At 39.9% G+C, this 21171-nt stretch overlaps 3 protein-coding genes across 7 annotated transcripts in view; 2 read left to right on the top strand and 1 right to left on the bottom strand.

The window, feature by feature from the left end:
* The first annotated feature begins 107 nt into the window (after positions 1–107).
* Positions 108–3745, top strand: cenpv (centromere protein V). Its single transcript, XM_018691104.2, has 5 exons — positions 108–233; positions 2446–2538; positions 2782–2851; positions 2934–3048; positions 3400–3745. The coding sequence occupies exons 2-5, from the start codon at positions 2447–2449 to the stop codon at positions 3561–3563; spliced, it is 441 nt and encodes a 146-aa protein (XP_018546620.1). The 5' UTR covers positions 108–233; position 2446; the 3' UTR covers positions 3564–3745.
* Positions 3564–15610, bottom strand: pigl (phosphatidylinositol glycan anchor biosynthesis, class L). Of its 2 annotated transcripts, none has more exons than XM_018691101.2 (7): positions 15454–15610; positions 14074–14173; positions 8197–8287; positions 6965–7032; positions 5918–5949; positions 4371–4504; positions 3564–4096 (listed from the first exon to the last, which is right to left on the bottom strand). In XM_018691101.2, the coding sequence occupies exons 1-7, from the start codon at positions 15548–15550 to the stop codon at positions 3968–3970; spliced, it is 651 nt and encodes a 216-aa protein (XP_018546617.1). In that variant the 5' UTR covers positions 15551–15610; the 3' UTR covers positions 3564–3967. The 2 variants fall into 2 exon arrangements, with proteins under 2 accessions (XP_018546617.1, XP_018546616.1); XM_018691100.2 differs by lacking the exon at positions 15454–15610 and adding an exon at positions 15180–15447.
* Positions 15611–16042: 432 nt separating this feature from the next.
* The window catches only part of ncor1 (nuclear receptor corepressor 1), a 49834-nt gene continuing 44705 nt past the window's right edge, over positions 16043–21171 (top strand). For all 4 annotated transcript variants that reach the window (XM_018691084.2, XM_018691088.2, XM_018691085.2 and 1 more), the window contains exons 1-2: positions 16043–16196; positions 20025–20214. In XM_018691084.2, the coding sequence (XP_018546600.1) occupies positions 20104–20214 (111 nt within the window). In that variant the 5' untranslated portion in view covers positions 16043–16196; positions 20025–20103. The remainder of the gene's footprint in view (positions 16197–20024; positions 20215–21171) is intronic.

A 21171-nucleotide genomic window follows, 5' to 3' on the forward strand; every position in this document is an offset into this window, starting at 1 on the left:
TCTATTTTTAGTGTAACTCTGTTACTGTTACTCATAAACATGGGTATTCAGTCGAAAATTATATGCTTGAGAACGATGTTTTAACATATCATCTGTGGCGGAATAATATTTCAGTACACTGCGGCTCAGGCTCCAGAATTTGCTAGAACCACCACAGCAACAGCCGCCCTACCCGAGCTCCTGATTGGACGGCGCAATTGTTTGTTTGACCAGCGATTGGTTGCCGTGTTACAGTAAGTAATGTTTGATGACTAAGTTATGCTTATGACTATGGGAATATAACACAGTCACGTTCAAAAATTATACAAGATCTGAATAGACAAGTCCTGTGTAATACCAGGCTGTGGCAGGGTGGCCTGCGCATCACACATCACACACTGTCCATTTTTCTTCCCTCTAGAATACAAATTATGGTACCTATTGTTGTACTAAGAACTCATCAAGTCTGAGTGACTGTGTATTTGTATGACTGGCAAACAAGGGGGACATGTACAGACATGAATTAAGTCGATCTTCATGAAACGTGCCTGTTAACAACAGATGGAAACGTGCTCGGTAAACGTGCTACCAGCTGTTATGACAGCAGAGTAAAGTATTTAGGGCAAAGAGGATGATCACACTACTAACTGGCCTCCTTTACCCACAACATTTCATTTACTTGCATACGCACATCATGTTCCTAATGACACAGACCATCTAAATAAAGAATACATTCGTGATTTATAGCCAACCTGAACACCACTGCAAAATATGTAATTTGATAACGATAATTTGCTGATACAGTTTATCTGGTAGGCACGCAATACTAGTCATTGCCATAAATTGCATGATCATGACCTTAATATTGAAACAAGGGATGTTTGAGATCTAGTGAGACCATACTTAGTAGGTAATACTGTCATATAGCTCAACCCAGCTGTATTTGAATTCTGGTGTCTTTATTGAAAATATGGACATATGGACAAAATAATGAGTTGTACAGAGTATAAACTGTGAGTAGCACTGAAGAAATCATTTTGCTTAGCATGACGCTCATACTGCACAGAGAGCAGACTGTCAAGTCACCAGTCCTATTTCTAGCTTCAAAAGCATATTGTTATCTTTATGTCTTGTGCTGAGTGACTAACAGTTCAGTTTTAGATTAATTTCTGCCTTCTTTTTTAACCACTTTAGTAAGTTATGATAGTGTAGAACAGTGAGATATTTCCAGTGTTGAAGGTACAGGAAAGTGCTTGATTTTGTTTGCATGAGCACGTCTAACTGTGCCTGGCGTGACGTCAATGTCCAGGTGATACTGGAAAATTCCCATAAGTTAAACACTGACTCTCACTTAAGATTGTGAGAAATTAGTTTAGAGTTTATCTTTAAGGTCAGCCAGACAAGGATTTCCATTTGATGCAGTGAGTTTTTGTGATATGCTCCTGTAGAGAAGTGACCCAGGTGATTAAACACTGTCCATCTGAGATTCAGGTCAGTGGTCTCTAAAGTGGCTTGTGGGAACCAAAATAGGAGTCCAGCAAGATGGTGACAGCTTTCTGTATAACTTCATCACTGGCAGCCTCAAGTGCTGACCAGTGATTTTCCATGTTTAGCTCCCACAGTCATTAAAGACATTTGTGTCACTGTAAACTAAATTAAATCAAAGAGCAAAAGCTCAGATGGGAGTCTGTAACATACTGGGTCTCTTTTTTTGGGTCATAGATATGATACAGCTAGGAGAGTCCCAATTTATGTATTGAGGTCACAACATTCCCTTGCCCCACCCTTCCAGCACCCTGTCATATGACACCCAACCCGTGATGCACCGCCTCAGAGCTTTCCAACACAGAGCTGGGGTGCCTGGCTGAACTAGTTCAATCTCTGAGGAATGTGTTGTGCAAATCTACTGTAGTGTGCCCTGCCCTTTGCTCGGAATTATTATAGACCGTCTCAAAGTGTTCCAGGAAAAACAATCCATCAGGAAACAGGCCTTGCTGAGTACCGGGGAAGCTGACGCTATTAGCACATGAAATGAAAGTGTGTGTGGCTCGGGGCAACAAACTTGACGTTGGCTTTTCTTAGAGGTATCCACCTTTAAATTTAATTGACATATCCAAAGACCACATCAATAGCTGTGAATGGGTCGAGGGTGTAAGTAGGTGAGAGGCTTTTAATGTAAATAGGGCTCTTATCAGTGATGGACCTTGATTAGGGTCATTGTGTTTTCTGCAGCAGGGTGGTTGTTTTTGGTTGAGTCGCTCAGTTCCACGTCAGCAGGTTTCACAACAAACACGTCACACCAGTTTCACCAGACCTTTATGAAAGAGCTGGGTAAATACATTTCTGTTCTTTTACTTGATAACAGCACAGTGACTGAAGTAAGGCTTACCATCCCAGGATACTAAAATATGAAAATACTGTATAAACAGTGGTTTATATAGTTTGTTATTTTCTTTCCTCCTACAGAATGGATCTTGTAAAACATACAGGCGGCTGCCACTGCGGGGCTGTTAGATTTGAAGTCTGGGGTTCCCCAGACCTCCATGTTTTCCATTGCAAGTACGGATAATTAATTCAACTATAATGTTTCATAGTCATATGAAGAATGAATAAAGACATGCTGTCATTTTAATTCTAAAATTAGTAGTATTAGTAGTTGTAATTCTGGGTCAGAAGTTACATTCTTAAGAGTGTGCAAAAAATCAATTAAAAAAACTATCAAGTTATGGAGATTTCAAACAATGTTTTGTGGCTTGTACTTTTTAGTAAATCAGTGTAACTGATGTATGTTTGTTTCTCCAGCTGTAGCATTTGCACAAAGAAACAGAATCATCATTTCATTGTTCCAAAAAATCAGTTCACACTCTTACAGGTAGGAATCTACTGTACGCTTCTCACTGTAACGTTAAAATCATGAGAACATTGTAAGACTGTATTTTTTCTTTTCTTCCCAGGGGTTGGATAATCTGACCACATACACATTTAACACTCATGCTGCTAAACACACCTTCTGTAAAACCTGCGGAGTTCAAAGTTTCTACACCCCACGCTCCAACCCTGATGGATATGGTATGACCATCAACTGCTGACACAAGACAGCCACACGGTTCTCACATGCTGTAAACCGATTTAATCATCCTACTGTTTACTGCAAACTAATTCTGTTGTGTTGACTTCAAACTGTCCTGTCTACTCTTTAATGCTCTGCTTTCATGGTATTTGTCAAAAGCAGAAATGTTCTGTCCACTGTAGAAGTTAAATGTTACAACAGGAAAATAACAAACCAGACTGGAAAACTGTTACTTGGCACAGCTGAACTGGTAAAGCCAAGCTGTCACTGAAATATGCTGGGGACAATGAACTGTGTTGTTAATATGCAAACCAGTGAACTGTCCTTTGTTGCTATTGTTTCCTCCCCAGGTGTGGCTCCACACTGTCTGGATCCAGGCACTGTGTGCAGTGTCACAGTGGAGAAGTTCTGTGGGGAGAAGTGGGAGGAAAGCATGCAAGCTCACAAAAGCATCAGAGACATGTCTAAACCTGCATCAGACACAGCTGAGAGAAACAAAGCAACACCACCGTGATACAAGAATCAAACAGTTTTTAATCAGTAGTAGTACACCAGAAATATTGTACAGTATTTTCAACTATCTGTGAATGAAAAGCCTGGAAAAAAGGCTGCTCCCCAATCGATTCAAACCCTAGTGTTGTTTTTATACAGTGTAATGACTGATAATGATAAAGACACTTCTATAACAAAAAGGAATCAGAAGTTTCAAAGTTACTGTCAGCTTTATTTCGGAAAACTTATGAAAAAAGTACTCAGGCTACTTCAGCCAATAAAGTGCCAGGCGTCTCTCACTGTGAGCAAAACAACTCATCAGATGTGTAAACAGCTTGTTTATTCACTCCTACTACTGTAGCCCAGTAGTTAGGCAATCAGACATCTGAGAGTGTCAATATCAGTGCATAAGGATGGGACAAACTTTTAATAGATCTTCAGGTTCTTTGGTCCTTGTGGGATGATTTGGAATGTGTTTATGAACATGTATCGGGAGAAGGTGATGTACAGATACCGAAACCACAGGAGCTGAGTGCGATGACAAAGCATGGCGGCCTGAAAAGAAAAGAGAGATTATATAACCCATAACAGGCAGACAAAATCTGATGCCCAGTGTAAATGTTCTTTATGTAGTGTTACTTTCATGGGACAGTTTAAATCCTCAACTCAATTTACTGTAGCATCTCTTTTTACTAACTTAATCTCCACTCTTGCTTCCTCAGCACAAATACTGAATGTGACCTTGTTAGAATGAGCTAAAAACATGCGTGCCCTCTTAAGACTAGACAATGACATGTCTTGCCAACAAACTGTCTATTTTAAGGCTTACTTTGGCTTGCCTGTAGCCCTGTGAGCCTATAATGCAGCAGAGACTTGAGAACAGCAGCCAGCTGAGGGGGAGCTCCAGGAAGGAGATGTACTTCCTGAGGAGGCCAACAGTCACCAGGGAGAGCAAACAGCAGTCTGGGAGAACAGACAGAGACCCAGTTAGCTGTTAATGTTGTTAAACATTCGCTTAAGCAGTCGACAGTTAATTAGGACATTCTCAAGGCCGCTTACTCAGGCCATTCCTTGTGTGTTGCATTTGTATTGTAGGTGTAGATTGTGAGTATGACTGGTATGATTGTGTGGGAGCTGAATGTGCATGTGACATATTCATAATGTCAAGAAATCTGGATAACACAGTACAAAAATATCACATTATGTTTCCAAACACAGACTGTCAATATAGTACTGAAATGTTCAACTACAATATTAGTCTTGCAGCAGGGGTTTGTCAAGCACAAGAAGCTTAAAGCTGTTGGTAAGGAGCATGGAGTCTTGCTGTAGAGCCAGGTGAAGAGGCTTATTACAATCACGTTGGGCCTAATTCTCTCTCGCCTCCCCTGCAGGCTACAGTAAGACCAGTGCAACAACTGAGGCGCGAATGCCTGGTAATAAATAACCTAGAGTGTGTTTTTAAGATTGCTCACTGCGGGCTAAAGAGGTCATGGCAGACCAAAGTCATTTTGTCCTAAATAAAGTGTGTGTTTGCAGTTGCCTCAGGACTGAGATGATAGTGCCATTCAACAACCTGGTGCAGCAGCTTAGATCTCATATATGATTAACTACATGAGCCCGTAATGCCTGTTTCTTATCATTGTGTCTACTCAGATTTTATGTGCGTGTGCTCTGTGGGCCTGAATGTTTACCAAACTAGCAAAGAAGTCAGCCTGTTGTAATGTGTGTCACCCTCACTGTCCTACTTTTCCTTTCACATTCTGTGAAAAAAAAATTCCCCATGAGCGTCATCATGAGACCTTTCAGAGGCAACTGAAAGCAAAAACGCTGCCACAGCTCAAAACAATCAACATTGGGAGCATTATATTTAGTTTGAGGGCTAAATATGACAACATAATATTTAGTTTGTAACAAGAGACATCTGTATTGCAACTGATGTTTCTAGTCCAGCTGGCCTCATGCTGCCACCAGCAGACCAAAACATATAGAAAACACAAGGCTCAGGCAGCCCTTTTGAACAGAAGAGGGCGCTGCACATTCACAAAATACCCAGTCTGAGTCAGTGTTTACAGTACTTTCCAGGGTTCTCAATGTGAAAAATGCAGGGTGGTGGTGCTTCTCATTCCTGTCTGATTGTGAAGCAGTTTGTATTTTAAATAAAAACTTAAAGAGTACATGTGCCCATAATTATATTACTTAATAAGCTTTAAGTAATATAATTATGGGCACATGTACTCATTCTCATTTTCCTTTACATATTCAGAGGAATCAGGATTAAGAATTTTTAAGAGTGACCAGTAAATCTGACCTGTCATACTTTTCTCATGAATTTTGAATATATAAACATCTTGGAAGTTTTCTTTGTGTCAAACGTACCATTGGGTACTTGTCCAGTGGATGCGAGATGGCTGTAGGAGGAGAGGAAAAAAAAACAATGTTACACATTCTTGAAAATGTCAAGGATGCAAATATTGTCATCAAAGAGATAAAACATCTTACTGATGAGTTTGTGTCGGCAACTGGTGCATAAAATAGCCAGTGTCATGTTTCTACTTGCCTCTGTGTAACTGAGATAAGAGTTTTGGTTACACTGATTACAACACAAATGGGTAAAAAGTCAGTGTAAGTGCACAGAGGAGGCCACACAGTGCTACCGCCAAGCTACTGCGACATATCTAGCACTGTGTGTGTTTTTGGGTCATGTTGTATTACGTGCTGGAGAGTTATACTTATAATGTTATACTTAGTACAACACGAATGGGTAAATCATCGTCAGGTCTTGTTGGAAGCACAGTCAAGCTTCCATATAATACTTGCACTTCTATATCCAAGTTTTTTTTTGGTAAAAACAAAACCCAACTGTTGATATTTAGAGCGCTCTGGAACTAATAGAAAGCCCCTCTGGGTTCTTGCCTAATGGGAATCATGAGATGTGATTTGGAGAGCTCACATCTTATCAATAGATGAGGCCCACAGATTGACAGAGAGCCACATAGGATAGGTGATGGAAATCAGTGCAATATGGGAACAGCAATGTACACTTCATAGCGCAAAACACATTTTTAAAACAACAGTTTGATGCAACTTGCTTGGTTGGCCTCTCCAAACCAGAGCTGCCCTCCCACCTCACCACTTTAGGGACAGGATTTACTGCTGCTCTCTGGGAGCAGAGCCGAGTGCCTCTGAGGACTCTGTTTGGATGACCTCTCAGCTATGTAACAGACCAATTCTGAAAAACATGGTGTGTGTGTGTGTGTGTGTGTGTGTGTGTGTGCGTCTTTGTGGGGAAACATTTGGAGAGATGGATGTTGATGTGAGTCTAAATATTCTGCATTTTCCTGGACAGTGTTTTATGACTGTGGAGTGGGCTGGTTTCTGTGTGCATGTGTAAGCCACATAATATCCTTACAGTTCAGTCTGTACCTGACAGCTTTATGGATGGCTACGTGATTGGCATGGCCGCTCACTCCTCTTCCATCGAAGGTCAGCACCTAAAACAACAAAATATCCCATTGTGTGGGTAAAAAGCCAGAATCTGGGTATCTAAAAGTGAATTTAAATAAACTAAGGCAAAAACAGAAGGAGAGATTTTTCTTGGGTTAGTGAAAGCTTTTCTGTGTCTGACTGTGGAGCTGCTTGGCAGCTGACAACTGATATTTAAAAAGCCTTTTTCTGTGTGCATGCTTGCACACCAGAGGAAGCAAGTGAAAAAAAAAAATCAGGTCAAAGGGAAAGAAAAAGTGCTTGACTAAAGACTTGGCATTTGCTATGCTCAGACGTATTCTACCATGACTATGTCTTTGCAATCAAGCATAAGTTTAAGCTCCCAACCAACACATATTATAAGTAAACTGAATCTTTTCGATCTTGCTGGCTTGCAGTAGAAAAGCAAGAGAATGGCATGACAACTGAATGTCCAGTTTAAAAGAAGGGAAAATTAACTACTTTTCACATCTAGTTGTTTGTGCCCAGTATTTTTCCTGCCTAAATACATTAAAGAAAATGGTTATGTGTGACTGATTTGATTCTCTAAGCTACTTTTTCATTTGGAGGCATATTTCACTGGTGAGCTTGACAGGATGGGAGGAGATGGTGTGTTTGTTTGTGGTCTTTGATAACAAGAAGAGATCAGCAGCTGAAGGATAGAGGAACCCAGCTGTACTTCCTAATCATCTACCCTTAAGAACTGTGGGTTTCTTGTTTGCCTTTGCTGCTGTACTTTTTGTTTGTTGGAGCATTTGACTATTTTTACCCTTGTTGAGATAGACTGGATGAGAATTCTTTGATTCTAAATTTGCCACATTCCCATTAGCTAATAGTGCAGAACTGCACTGCGGCTGATAAGAAACACAGAGTGTAAACACAGAGATTGAATCCAAACTTTCTACTGCAGCAGAGGCTATTTCCCCTTGTTTTTTAGGGAGGCTCAGAATACAGTCTGTGCTGTACAAAGAGAGATGGCGGCTGTCAAGATTATTATACAGACCACAGTGGAACTGGGATAATGAGCTAGGAAGCTGTGGTGCCAAAACATATGGTGAAAACAAAACAATACATGGATTCTTACACTAAGTGGCAGGGAAACTGTGTGTTAACATCAAACAGGAAATGACAGAAGCCACTGCTTTGAAATGCAAACACAGAGCTGAGTGTACCATGTTGAGGGAGTGGGCTCGTATGTGCTTCACAATTAAGGCAGAGATCAATGAGATGCTCCATTCTGCTTTGGGATCGTCTGGAAGTTTTCTGGGGAGCAAAGAAGAGACCCTCTGGTTATTCACCAACTCAATATTACCACAGTGTTTTACTGAAATACAGAAGTGCATTGTGTCTGTGTTGTAACTTCACTGTAACTGAAAGTCAGGAGCAGTCTACACAACATTAGATTTCTGCACAGAGCAGCGTTTTAAAATAGGCTGTTGTGGAATGCAAACATGAGGGAGCGCTGGGAAGTCTAGGGGTTAAGGGTCGGAAGCATCTTGCTCATCTGAAACAACAGCCTGGAGACAGCGATGGAGAGTACATCAAACATTGGCCAGCCCAAGCCCTCAGTCTACTAAACATACACTTTGTTTTTTAGAAAAAATAAGAGCTGATTTTTTTTTCTTAGTTTAGAAAATTTAAGTATTGCTTTCTATGATTGTTCAACATTCCCCTTGGACTCAAGAGAAACCTGCCACAAAAAATAAATTGAGAGAAGTGCTTCAAATTGTGCTTGGGATGGACCAAAACATTTCACATAAAAAGCAACGACCTGAGGGCTGCATTTCAAGTGGAGAGTGAATTTACATGTACTTAACTGAGGGGATGCTGGTTTCACAAGATAAGAACAAAAATCAATGATGTGACTGCTGTTGTTGTGGACTTGGGGTAGCGCATGGGGTGGCGTGAGTGACATGAGTACGTACATGCATGAATATGTACATGTAAGTGTATAAAGTGGGGGTTGGTGTGGGGGCGTGTGTGTCGGCAGTTGCTCCCCTCCCCTTCTTCGCTAACAATGAGCCAGGACAGTTGAGCTAGTAGAGGGAAGTGATGGATTAGGCCACAAATCTATTGGCTGCCAGCGATGTGAGGGTCAGGGGTGGGGTTGCGGCAGCCGGGGGGTAGGAGGGTCGGCTATGTCACAGAGAGGAGGGGCGAAGGTCAGGGGTTCAGAGATAGTTTAAAACTGTCTGTCATCGAGTGAATGCACCACTGTGACACTTTGATACCAGTGACCTACATATCATAAGGGCTATGAGCGTGCATGTTGTTCTTTAAAGTTGGATGGCACTGTGAACTGACTGATCTCGAAAAATGTCGCCTAACTTAATAAAATACAAGCCTGTCCTAAATTCTGTCAGCTTTGGCCTGAAAAGCTAATAAAAACAAGTAAGGTGTTTGGCATAAGTGCATGTATATTAAATATCCTAATATACTTCACAACTTGGCTTCTCTTTAGCCCTATCTGTGTTTTAACGTTCCATTTTTTTGCACTGCTGCATTTATTCATTTATTATCTATTATTATGTCTTACAGCTTGACAACCGTAGCTAAGCACAAGCCTGCAAGGAGAGGGAAAAAAAAATGAACAAAAGATATAAGACACCTGACCTTTCTCAAGCAGGATGCAGGCTGAGTGTCAGCTTCGCCATGGCAACAGTACAAAATGTCCTAAAGTAACCTCCCTAGCTCCCTTTTGTAGCTTTGCATGTGGATGTCTAATTGCTTGCAGGCATCTGTATGCAGTTGTTGAACTTTGGCCCAGTAAGGGGATTCTGTGTGTGTGTGTGTGTGTGTGTGTGTGTGTGTGTGTGTGTGTGTGTGTGTGTCGGGGGGCGGGGGGGCTTGTTTAGTCTGGTCACATGGACCACAGGCCTGTGAAACTGCCAGACTTCTGTCCACACAGTCAGATTATATGTCCTGCTGGGAACGGCTGAGATGCCACTAAATGCCTACAGTACACCCACAGTATCCCAGTGTAATAAGGCAGTTACAACTATAGTAACAACAGTCACATGAGTAAGTTGTGCAAAAAAAGAAGAACCATCTAATGTGACAAAATTAAGGTTTGTTGCTGGCTGCAGGATTCAATAAGTGGGAAACACAACTATTTTACTATGCAGAGGCCAGTGTGGTGGTGACAAATGTATCTAGGATAAAAGCACAGCCAGAGGTCAGTGGCAGGGCTGGAACATCTCTCCACAATTTACTGCACCCTGCCATGTGCTTATAAATCAGCCAGGGCTATTTTTACCTACTGATCAATGTATATTTAAACCTTGTGCAGGGAGTAGAGTGTTACTGCAGTGAATACAGCTTTCCTTTCCAGAAACTTGAGCTGAAAACTGTGTTTACATCCACACAGAGAATTACACTAATCCAATCAAAAACAAAAGCTTTCAGTTTGTGTTTACTTCTGGCTTAAGATTTCTTAAATACAGTAAATCCTAAAAATGTTGTCACGGACCAAGTCAAATTAGACAGAGCTAGAAGGAGATGTGGTGGGTGAGACAGAGAGAGGCTTCAGTTCAGTCTGATGGATAATATAATGAAGAAGTGGTTGGATTTGTGCAGTGAGCAGCTATAATGAAGACCAGGGAGCAGACACAGGTCAAGCCAGTGCAAGTGGAGGGGCAGTGGAGCGTGCTCAGATCGAGCTTGATCACAAAGGCCCCAACATGCACTGGGGCCCCAGATACTGTCAACACAGCTGTCCTATTCAGTGAGCATTAAAGGGAAAATCCTATTTTAAAACAGAATCCACGTGTTATTCCTGTCATCTTGGAGAACTAGACTGTAGTTGTGAGTGAGAAAGTTTCACCCAGATCTGTCATCATGAAATATAATACACACTGCATGCTAGACTTTTGTTGTGAAGTTGTGACCTCAGCTTGAAAACAAAGGTCCAACGGGGCATCAAAATGCTCTGATGAATGCAATCATGTTTTGACCTTTGATAGCATAAAAATCTCAGTTCTTAAGCCAAGGTACTCATTTTCATAGCTGTACTGCTTGTTTTAGGCTCGACATTATCTTTGATGACTGCATTGAAAGCCTCCTAAACACTTAAGATTTGTCTGTAGGCCAGTACTGCAACTACTGTATATGAGCTGCACTCACCTCCAGTCATACTTGTGTAACCCTGTATTCATCAAAACTCTGAATGAGTTTATGGGAAAACCAAACAAATAGTCATTTACTCTCTGGAGTTCTGTACAACAGTCATTTCCTAAACTATTGAAGCTTAAAGGGCCATTGTTTCACAGCTGCAAAAACAGCAGTCAACATTATGTGGCTGAGTGAGTGCTGTGTGGATCCAAAGCATATTTTCAACTGTTTCCTCGTTGACAACAGCTCCGTAGGTTCATACAACCACAGCAGTTGTCAGTAAGAAAATATAAGAAATAATGAGGTATGAAATTGAACTTTGCAATTATCTGCCAACAAAACACTTAGCTGTGATATACATGTTATTTGATACATTTAATGGACCTTGAATATTTGTCTGGAGTTCCTTTTTACACAAAAACAATGCAAAGTTACAGTGCTGCATTACATTGCACAAGCACAATTAACACGACCTGTTGAGACCAATGTTAAAAGAGGACTGATATGGACCTGCAGTATTTGAAATCACTCACGCTGTGTTTAGCAGTACTTTTAATTTTGTCCACCCAGTATCTATAAATGATGCCAAACAAAATATTAGAAACACCTCTTAATACAGTACAAGTCTACAGCACCACAAAGTACACCCCCCAAAATTACCATATCATTAAAATCAGCAGGATTTATTGCAGGGCTGTTAGATTTGTGTTAGCAAGGTGTGTTTAACTGTGTGGAAAAGTTGAAATGAAATCAAACTGATACAATTTAAAAATCCCCAAACAGCAGATGATTATTATACTATGTAGAATTATAATTCGAAAATTATTTTGTGGCTACCAGTTGCTTGCACTGTAGCCTTTTTTTCTTTGTGCACAGTAAAATGACCAGTAAGAAAACAGGGAGAGGTCAAGTCAAGGATGTACATCTGCACATATTTGGGCAGAGAAGGTTAAGAGCAAAGCCAAAGCGTAGCTAGCCATGTAAAGACACACAAAGAGAAAAACAGTTTGGAATGACCTACATTAGCAGCGCTCAGAGTGCTGCCAAAATGTATCCCACAGTCCTTGGCAGTTGGCCCCAGCAGACATGGACAAGAGGAGGAGGGGTGGAACAGAGGGAGAGAGTGGTGAGAGAGAGAGAGCGAGGGAGAGCTTGGTTGTGAGTGTGTGGGGCTGGGGCTCTCAAAGTGCTGATTAGGTGTGTGTTTTGGGCAAACAACAGAATACACAGAAAGGGAAAATGGGCTACACTCCAGTTCAACAGAAGTGCAGACAGCACTAAGATCAAAGTTCAGCTATATTCTGTGTGCACAAGATGATAAAACTATGAAATGTGTGTGTGTGTGTGGGTGTGTGTGTGTTTTAAAACACACACCAACAATGTTCGCTAGGGCAGACGGCCTGGGCAGGTTGCCAGCTTATTACTGCAAGTTCCAGGTTAGTGCCAGAGTTCATACAGCTCCCCTGGTGAGCCAACATGTAGACACTCACATGTAGGCAGCCCTGAGGTTCTTAGAAACTCAAACCATTTTCAAGGGAAGCTGCAGGGTTGATCCACAGAAAAAAATCCCCCTTTTCAACATCACCTTTAACAACTATTTTCTCTGTAACTTGACCTTGCCAATAGCCAGAGCCAGGGGACTAAAAGTCTTACAGCTGCATCAACAACAAAACAAAATATAGAAGAAAACAGAATAAGCGCAAGTTCCACAAGAATTTGGACAACAATACAGTTCGCAGTTCTGTCTCCAAGCTCTGCTCGCCACTTAGAACGTGAGATGACAAGGGTTATGAGTGAAGTCTGTTTTAACTTAGAGGCACTTACAGCCATACTGAGAGAACTAAATCTGTTTCTATGCATGATTTATGACTTTTGTAAAATACAGATATTTTATTTGCTGTGAAAATCTTTTATTAAATATTTTTCTGGAGAACTCTGGGATGAGGGAGCTAGTGAACAAAAGCCAGAGTTTTTCTTTAACTGTCATGTTCCTGCAGCAAAGCTGGAATTTGCAGGTCTATTCTTACCAATCATTTTCTTACTTAGCTGCACAAGGAAATTGTAAGGGAACCACTGACGCAGAGTGGCACCCTTCATTCCATACCTGTGAGAGGCAGATATGTTCAAGTTTTTCAGTACATGAAACATTAATATAAGATTATATTGACATCTCAGAATAGTTACCATCCAAATTTGAGGCTTGATTTAGGCAATTCTGAGCTACTTGTCTCTGCAGATACTGATGAATGAGAGACTGTATTTGAGCAGCATAAAAATATATATTAGTTTAATTCAGTAGGAAAACGAGGCAATTTAATTAATTGGCAATTACTGCCCCAAATATAATGTTAAACAGCTTTATAGCAGTCCGAATGTACCCAATTACCCCTTTAGGGATCACTGACATATGTGATCACTAATCCATCATAACTGCTCAAACATGTTGATAGGTTGCTCAGAGCACAAAAACAGCTCAGTGGTACAAACATTACAAACAAACAACAACTATCACAGTCCCACTAACTTATTAAAAAAAAGTTAACAGTCAGGCTAACTCATTTATTTCCTGTGACACACTGAGGTGGTACATCAGGCCTAGCTAGATCAGCTCTCCTACAGTGATAATGCATGGGTGTGATTTGTGGTCAAGTCTAACTGATGAGATCCAACAGGCAACAAACATGCTGGGACCTGACTCCTAAACTGAAGGTAACATAAGTATATTTTGTTGAGTGTTTTTTTTTAAAGATAGTAATTAGCCTTAGTTTTAACAAATATTCAGAGTCAGCAATGGACATGTACAGTACAATCATATTTAACACATACATCTGTACATTTTACAACATACATTTTTACAAGTCAAGTTTTAAACATTAAAAAGCACACAGCCAAAATATTGTAACTTGTGTGTTGCGTGTTTGGTGCAGATTGCTGCTTACTTATGGTCTACTATGGTGACTCTGGAGGCTGGTATCCCCAACACGGCACAGCTGTTGAGAAGTTCTTGTTTACGCTGAGTTCCTTGATTGTAGTAGTTTCCTGTGTAATATTTGGAGAACAAATTAAGCTATAATGGAGATGTATCATAATCTAAAATCCAAATACAAGTCTGAATTCTGTCTGTAGACTCTGCCTAGGTGCACTTTAAAACATTCAGCTCAATTTGAAGTATATTTTCTTTAGCTTTGTAATAACTGTTCTATACCATCAGTTGGGTTGGATCAAAATGAAATACAGAGCTGCATTACTGAATAGTGCTTAATTGCACCGCATCTTAATAGCCACAAACACCACAAACAATGTCACCTTCTGAAAATTGAGTAGGTTGGGTGACAAAAGTCAGTACCTTCACTTTCTAGGATCAGTACCTTTACACAGATTTGTGTGATTTTCTTATTTTGATCACGCGCCTTTACCCTTCTTTCATATTTTACCTGCTTGGTTAACTACTGACCTTATGAAATCTTTCCAAACTCCAGTGGAGAAACTTAAGTGCATAGCTTGCGATCTGACCTCCCACAATAGTTGAGAGAGAGAGATTAGTACAAGCCACTAGGAAATCACACATGAAACACCAGCAAACAACCGCCTGATTCTAGGCTGTTTATTATGTCGACACAGCATGGTTTGATTTGAAGTAGAAATCGTTTTCAGCTCTGTCTATTTTCAGTAGAATGATCAACAACTGTACTTGACCAAAACCAGTTTAAAGCAAGGCGGCGCCAAGAGATTTAACAAAACGAGTAAAACTGTCTCCATCTCGTCCCATCAGTATGTAATATGTATGTGTGTTATTTAGTCAGACGCAGTAATCCTTAAATCAGAGACTGACATGCACACACGCTCAAACTATGTAATGTTTTGCTCAGTGATTGACAAAACCACGTCGCTGTTTTGGGGGAGCTGCTCTGTCTTTTGGCCATTAAAGGCAATAAGATTGGCTAAAGCTAGTTAGCAACAAACCACACGAGTTACGATGCTTACTTTAACTTCACACGGACTTATTAACGTTATTTATACAAACAATACTGTGCTGTCACTTTACCTTCAGATAAACACAGCAAATGAACGCTGGCATTTAACTCAACCAGTCGCACAATCGTTGGCGCGAAGAACATACATTCATCATCCGGATGCGCAGTTACAATCACAGCTCTGATATCAGATCCGTCTGTTTCTCCGCTTGATAAAACGTTCATTACATGCTTCAACGACTTCATCAAAGTTCGCCGATGACGATAGTAAATGCATTTTATCCAAAACAAATAGGATAAAACTATGAAGAAAATCAGGTAAATACTCATTATTTTGACCGTTACCGTAAACAATCCGTGCGAAGACAAGGTTAAACGTACAAGTGGTTCCACGTGCGAAAAACAGGTATGCAGTCTGTCTGGTGTACCTAACGTGACCCATTCTTTACAGGTTGCAATAAGTATCAAACCAAGTGCAACAAAGCAACAGCTTCTCACTTTCAGTCACACAGTAGTGTGTTTTACTCACATGGAGTCACTGTCGCTTTCTCAGATCATTTGAATTTAAATCAATTTATTAGGAGAACGAAGACACTAATGTTCTACAGAATAATTTTCTGGTGCATTTGATTACAGAGGACCTAGAAAATAAATGAAAAAGTTATATATATCGGGCTAAATTTCTCATTTTGAAAAGTGAAAATTACAAACAACAAAAACGTTACCATGTTTGAGGGAACGATTTAACTGTCACACTGCATTATCCTTACAGGAACATAACAAATAAAATGCAAATTTTAAGGCCAGCTCCAAAAGAATGCGATAACAGTCCGCTCACTTTATAAATTCGACCTTGATATTTATCTTTGTACATCCACACATGTCGAGGAGTGCCAATTTCCTGTGAATGCAACCGAGTACGAACAATTTATTTAACACTGTCAGGACATCGACCGACAAATGCGGCGCAGCCTTCAGTCTGCCCAGTCGTCCACAGCCCATAACCCGCGGATTTACAATCAACAATTGCCACATATTTCTGTCCAGGGATATCTTTCTTTCCCATCGGTATATTTTCTAAATATGAGGTGAGTGCAAATCGCTAATGTGAAGCAAGGCAACATGTCTAATTAGCACGCTATTTAAGCGCCCCGGTCTACGCTGAAAATTTGCCTTGCAAGATGGCGACGTGGTTGAGAATTCAAAGGTGAATTACAGGCTAAGTTAGCTAGCTAGCGACAACAACAACATCCTAAACGTCATGTTTCAACGCCGGAGTGATGAAGTAGCATATACTTAAATGTTGATCTTTATTGTTATGCATGTTTTTGGTGCATTTCCGGAAGAGCTCTCTGTTGTGGAAATGGACCCATCCCCCAAGATAAGCTACAAATGCAGTTGCGTTTATATGGCAATATGGAGTTAAAAACAACAATAACGACGCACAGCAGCAGTATTTCTCACGACTAGGATGTGTATGGGGCCCCGGAGTTCACCGTGGCTGCTGGAGTTGTATGCAAATCACCAGAGAGATTGTAGATCTAAAATTAACTTTACTAAGAGCTTCATCGGGAAACGACAAAAGCTGACCAAAGCAATGCACACTGCACGCCTGTGCTCTGAAAATGACTTAAAACCTCTTCGGAAAATACAATTACAAACTGTTTAAACGGAAATAATAAATGTAGGAGTGAATGTACTTTACTCACAATGTCTTTTATCTACTTTTATGATCTATGATGTAAGGAATGAGAGAGGGATACAACTTAAACTATATTTTGAATATGTCCACGAAATAGTTCCCCCCATGGATTCCTATGCAAGTTAGGACAAAAACATGGATAAAAACAGTGAACCCAATTATGGACAATCAGGTCACTAACAAGGGCTGCAACAGCCCTGATTAAGAGGGCAAGCGTATTAATAATATCCTACAAACCTAGCTCCTTTTGAATATTAAAAAAATTGTAATTTGTAAATTTCCCCATTGTGGGACTAATAAAGGATTAAATCATTGCAGGGACTCATTGTCTTGAGTCCACAGAGGATGCTGTGACTCAGGCTTGAACCCAAAAGGTCCCTTCCCTTAAATTGGGAACGCAGTTTTTTGTAATGGAGCAAGACCACATTTGAAAGATGACAAAATCCTTCTTGGCAGCAGCAGTGTTTGTTTCCTATTACAATAACTGTCAGTAAATATTGGTAAATATTTTGTCAAGACCTTTCACAAGACTTCAAGTTCATTATCAACTGAACTGAAGACAGGCAAGAGTAGCCTACATAGGAGCAACTTAGTGTAGAAAAAAAGTAAAAGCATATAACATATAAGATGCTCTTGTGCTTCTGGGTGCTCTCTCAGAGCAATTTACATTGAGCTGATTTTTTTTCTCCATTTGTTTTGCTCAGTCAGAAGGTACTGCCTAAAATTAGTCTTAGCTGCTGCTTCGTGTAGAGGACATGGGACATGATAATCTTTGTCACTTCTTTATCGTTTACAAATTTATATCACTGTAAATGAAAGAGCACAATGTAAGAACAGCTCTTTAGTTAATGGTAGAAAAATCACTCTCCAGCAGCAGTATTGACTGGAGCTGGTTAGTTACAAGTGACTTTGTCACTGTTATGTTTTTAGTATTTCTGAAATTGTGAAAGTGGATTAAAGTTTTGGACCCACCAAATGCTGTGGCTTGCGGACTGAAAAAATAAAATAACAGCTTCCCACCCTGGTCATGGTGGCAATGGTTAAAGCTTTTCCAACCCTTAAGTTAGCGTCATAATGTCTTGGTGTGGTGGTCATGCTGTAAATCTTGCAGACCCAGAAGAAAAATGACAGAGCCGGCAGAACACAAATTCACATGATGTATTCCTCTGAAGAATGATCAAAAGAACCAAAAAAAATCCAGTGATGTGTTTGTTCTAAACCAACAGACAGAAACTTTTCCTGTTCGTGTTTGGTAGCATGTTTTTGTCACCTTTTAATTTTCAAACTAGATACAAAATCTGTGTTTGTTCAGTTGCAAAGTACCAGGACATTTGGTGAGTAAGTTTTCTTTATTAACAGGCACTCATCAAGAAGTGTCATGCGGTGCTTCCTGGCTCCGATCTTGGGTCCTGTTCATTGTATATTGCTTAACTGAGCCAGGCTAACACAATTTCATGTATCTAAAATAAACTTGCTAAGGTTCATCCAACTAATATCTTAATTTAAATGCAAACAATTACATTAGGTAACTCTGGGATGTCCTTCTGAAGTAATGGCAACATGAGAGGAAAGTTCAAACCTTGGCTCACTGCTCATATGTTTGTTTGGCATGACATGTAAGAATAGAGATGACACCTTTTTATCACAGTTGCTCAGCATAAATTAATTATAATCTGATGAATTTATACTTCTTTTATCTAGAACATATTTTAACTGTGAGATGACACACCCCACCAGTCCCTTTTCATAGGCAGCAGATTGTTTATACAACAGATGAAATCACATTTTTTTGGACTTAAATAAATAGTTTACTGTTATTTTTCATGACTAAAATATAATCAAATTTAAAATAAAATAGGAGTATTTATAATTTCCACATAGAATGCAAGTAAGTTCATAAGTCCATGTCTTTATACTTGGATTGGGTGTTTTTTTCCATTTTTTAGTAGTGTCTGTTTTATTCCATTGCATTTTATTTTCCAATCACATACAGACATTTAACTCTTTCGTCAAAAATAAATTATGGTAGCTATCTAACTAATACTAACTTTCACTTACTACTGGCTGGCATTTTCTCATCAGGCAACAGTATATTCTCCTTTTGAAAAGCATCGTCATATCACCTATGAATTACATTTGTAGTCAAGCACAGTATGTTTGCATATAATACTACCTAATTTGTTTGTCAGTAACATAAAATGATTGTATTCAACACATCTGCAAAATACTTAGTGGCAATGTATTTGCAGATAAGGTTATACTGAATATAATTGCAAATGTTCACTGTCAATGAGTTTTTTTTTTTTTCTTTTTCTTAAGGCAGGATAAGATTAAGGCAACTCAAACAACTCACTTTAGGTTGGGGACTGTCTGAATGTTTAATAGGTGGACGGAATTCAAAACGTTTTGGCTCCGGTAACGCTGCCAACTCTGAAAAGGCCTGCATTTTTTCTGTTTTGAGCTGATTAATGTGACAAAACACACCACATCCAGACTAATAACAAACCATCAGCAGTCAAATCAAGTTAACCCAGTTATCAGTGTTTGAACAACAGGCCACTGTTTTTAATTCACAAAAAGACTGTTTTGGTGTTTTCTAGAGCTGCAGCTGCACAGTTTGGCCCAATGTTTTAATTCACTAGTTGTTCCTGCACTTTTGGTTTATAGGCCTTGAGTTAAATTAACACTTTAAGGTAAACCAAGAGCTTAGAGTGGTGTATTTTGAATTTGGTTCTAACCTTGTCACCCACATTGGCAACAGGAGGTGATATGAGTGAGGCAGTGCTGTGGGCCTATACTCACCAGCTTGGAAACACAGAGAAATATTTCTGACAAGTGAAAAATGCAAGAAAAAGTGTTGGGCTGCTCTGACTGTCTTGGTCAAGTAAGATTCGTGTTTTAACCAATGTACATGCCTAGTTGTTGTGTAGTATGTACCGACTTCTTAGCACACTGTATGTTCAGTAGACCACGTTGATAGCTCATCTCCAGTTCTACACCAGCACATCTCTCAAAATGCTGTATATTCTGACAGTACTATCCAGAACTGTGACTCTAGCCATATATGTTTTTATCTTTGTTGGCTGATTCTTTCCTCCTCTTTGTTTATCTTTCATGCAGAAAGATATTTAAGAAGCTTTGATATGTTCACCTTAATGTCTTAAGTCTGACTTAAAAAAAAAAAAACTGAATTCATGTCTCTGTCCTGGGGCAGGTGGTTTGTGTCTCCAAACATGGTCTAGCTAAAATCTCTGATCCGTGAAGCCGCAGCAGCCCGGTAGCACTGAGCCAGGATGTCCAGTAGCTCAGGCTACCCCCCCAGCCAGGGGAGCTTCAGCAGCGAGCAGAGCCGATACCCACCACATTCTGTCCAGTACACCTTCTCCGGCACACGCCACCAACAGGTAAAATCTTCCCTCTGTTTTGTTGTATTCAAGCTAACAGACATGTTTGTAATTGGATAATTTAACCGGCACGCTGTCGGCACGCTGTCGGCTTGTTTATGTGACATTACTCAGGTATTCGAAGGTAACATGTAAGCATACTTCTTTAAGTTACAAAGTGAGTTACAGGGAAATATCAACAAGTAACTTCATAGATCCGAATATATAATTTTGGCTTGAGGTTTTATGCTACTGATTTCAGGGTTTGATGTTAAGTATTTAAGGAAACAAGACTATTTAGCTGTTTTGTTCCGCTTTGGTATGGTTAGTTAAAACTTTAGTGGCACTGCACAATAAACACTGTTACTGAAGAAAGTGAAATATTTGCAGTATCCTGTCGTTACACTTTTGCTTTCACTTTCGTACATGGCGTGGGAAGTCACTTGGCTATTCTACATGTGGTAAGCAAAAGATAGGTTAATATTCGAAATAAGAGGGATCTGTCCTTTTTTTTTTGCTTAATTGTGATTTGGGACTTAGATGAGATGCACAAAAAAAGTGAGGTTAGATTCAGACTTCAGACAATGAGGTTGAGTTCAGACTTAATCATGCTGAGCGTTACCGATTATTGTCTGGATGGGCAGTCTCAACAGAAGTGCAGAGATATTTGTTACATAAGGCCTTCAAGCTGCGCCCTAAACCTTTGCTGACATTTTATCTGAATAGGTAATGTGTATCTGTTGACATCTTGGTGACTGATTTGCAGCTTGATGCAGAAAATAAATCAGAAGTCACGACTCTGCTTAGCTTGCGATGTTCATTGTAGCTTCAGCAGAGGGACTGTTGGTTAGCCACACCAAACCACAGCTATGACAACTGTGTACAAAACCTGCAGGTGAAATGTGACTGATTTTTTAGGATTTTCTTGTTAATTGTGGTGGCATTATTATCGGTGTAAATATTTTGTATTGATAATGG

The sequence above is a fragment of the Lates calcarifer genome, linkage group LG20, assembly GCF_001640805.2.
Source record: "Lates calcarifer isolate ASB-BC8 linkage group LG20, TLL_Latcal_v3, whole genome shotgun sequence".
Lineage (NCBI taxonomy): Eukaryota > Metazoa > Chordata > Actinopteri > Centropomidae > Lates > Lates calcarifer.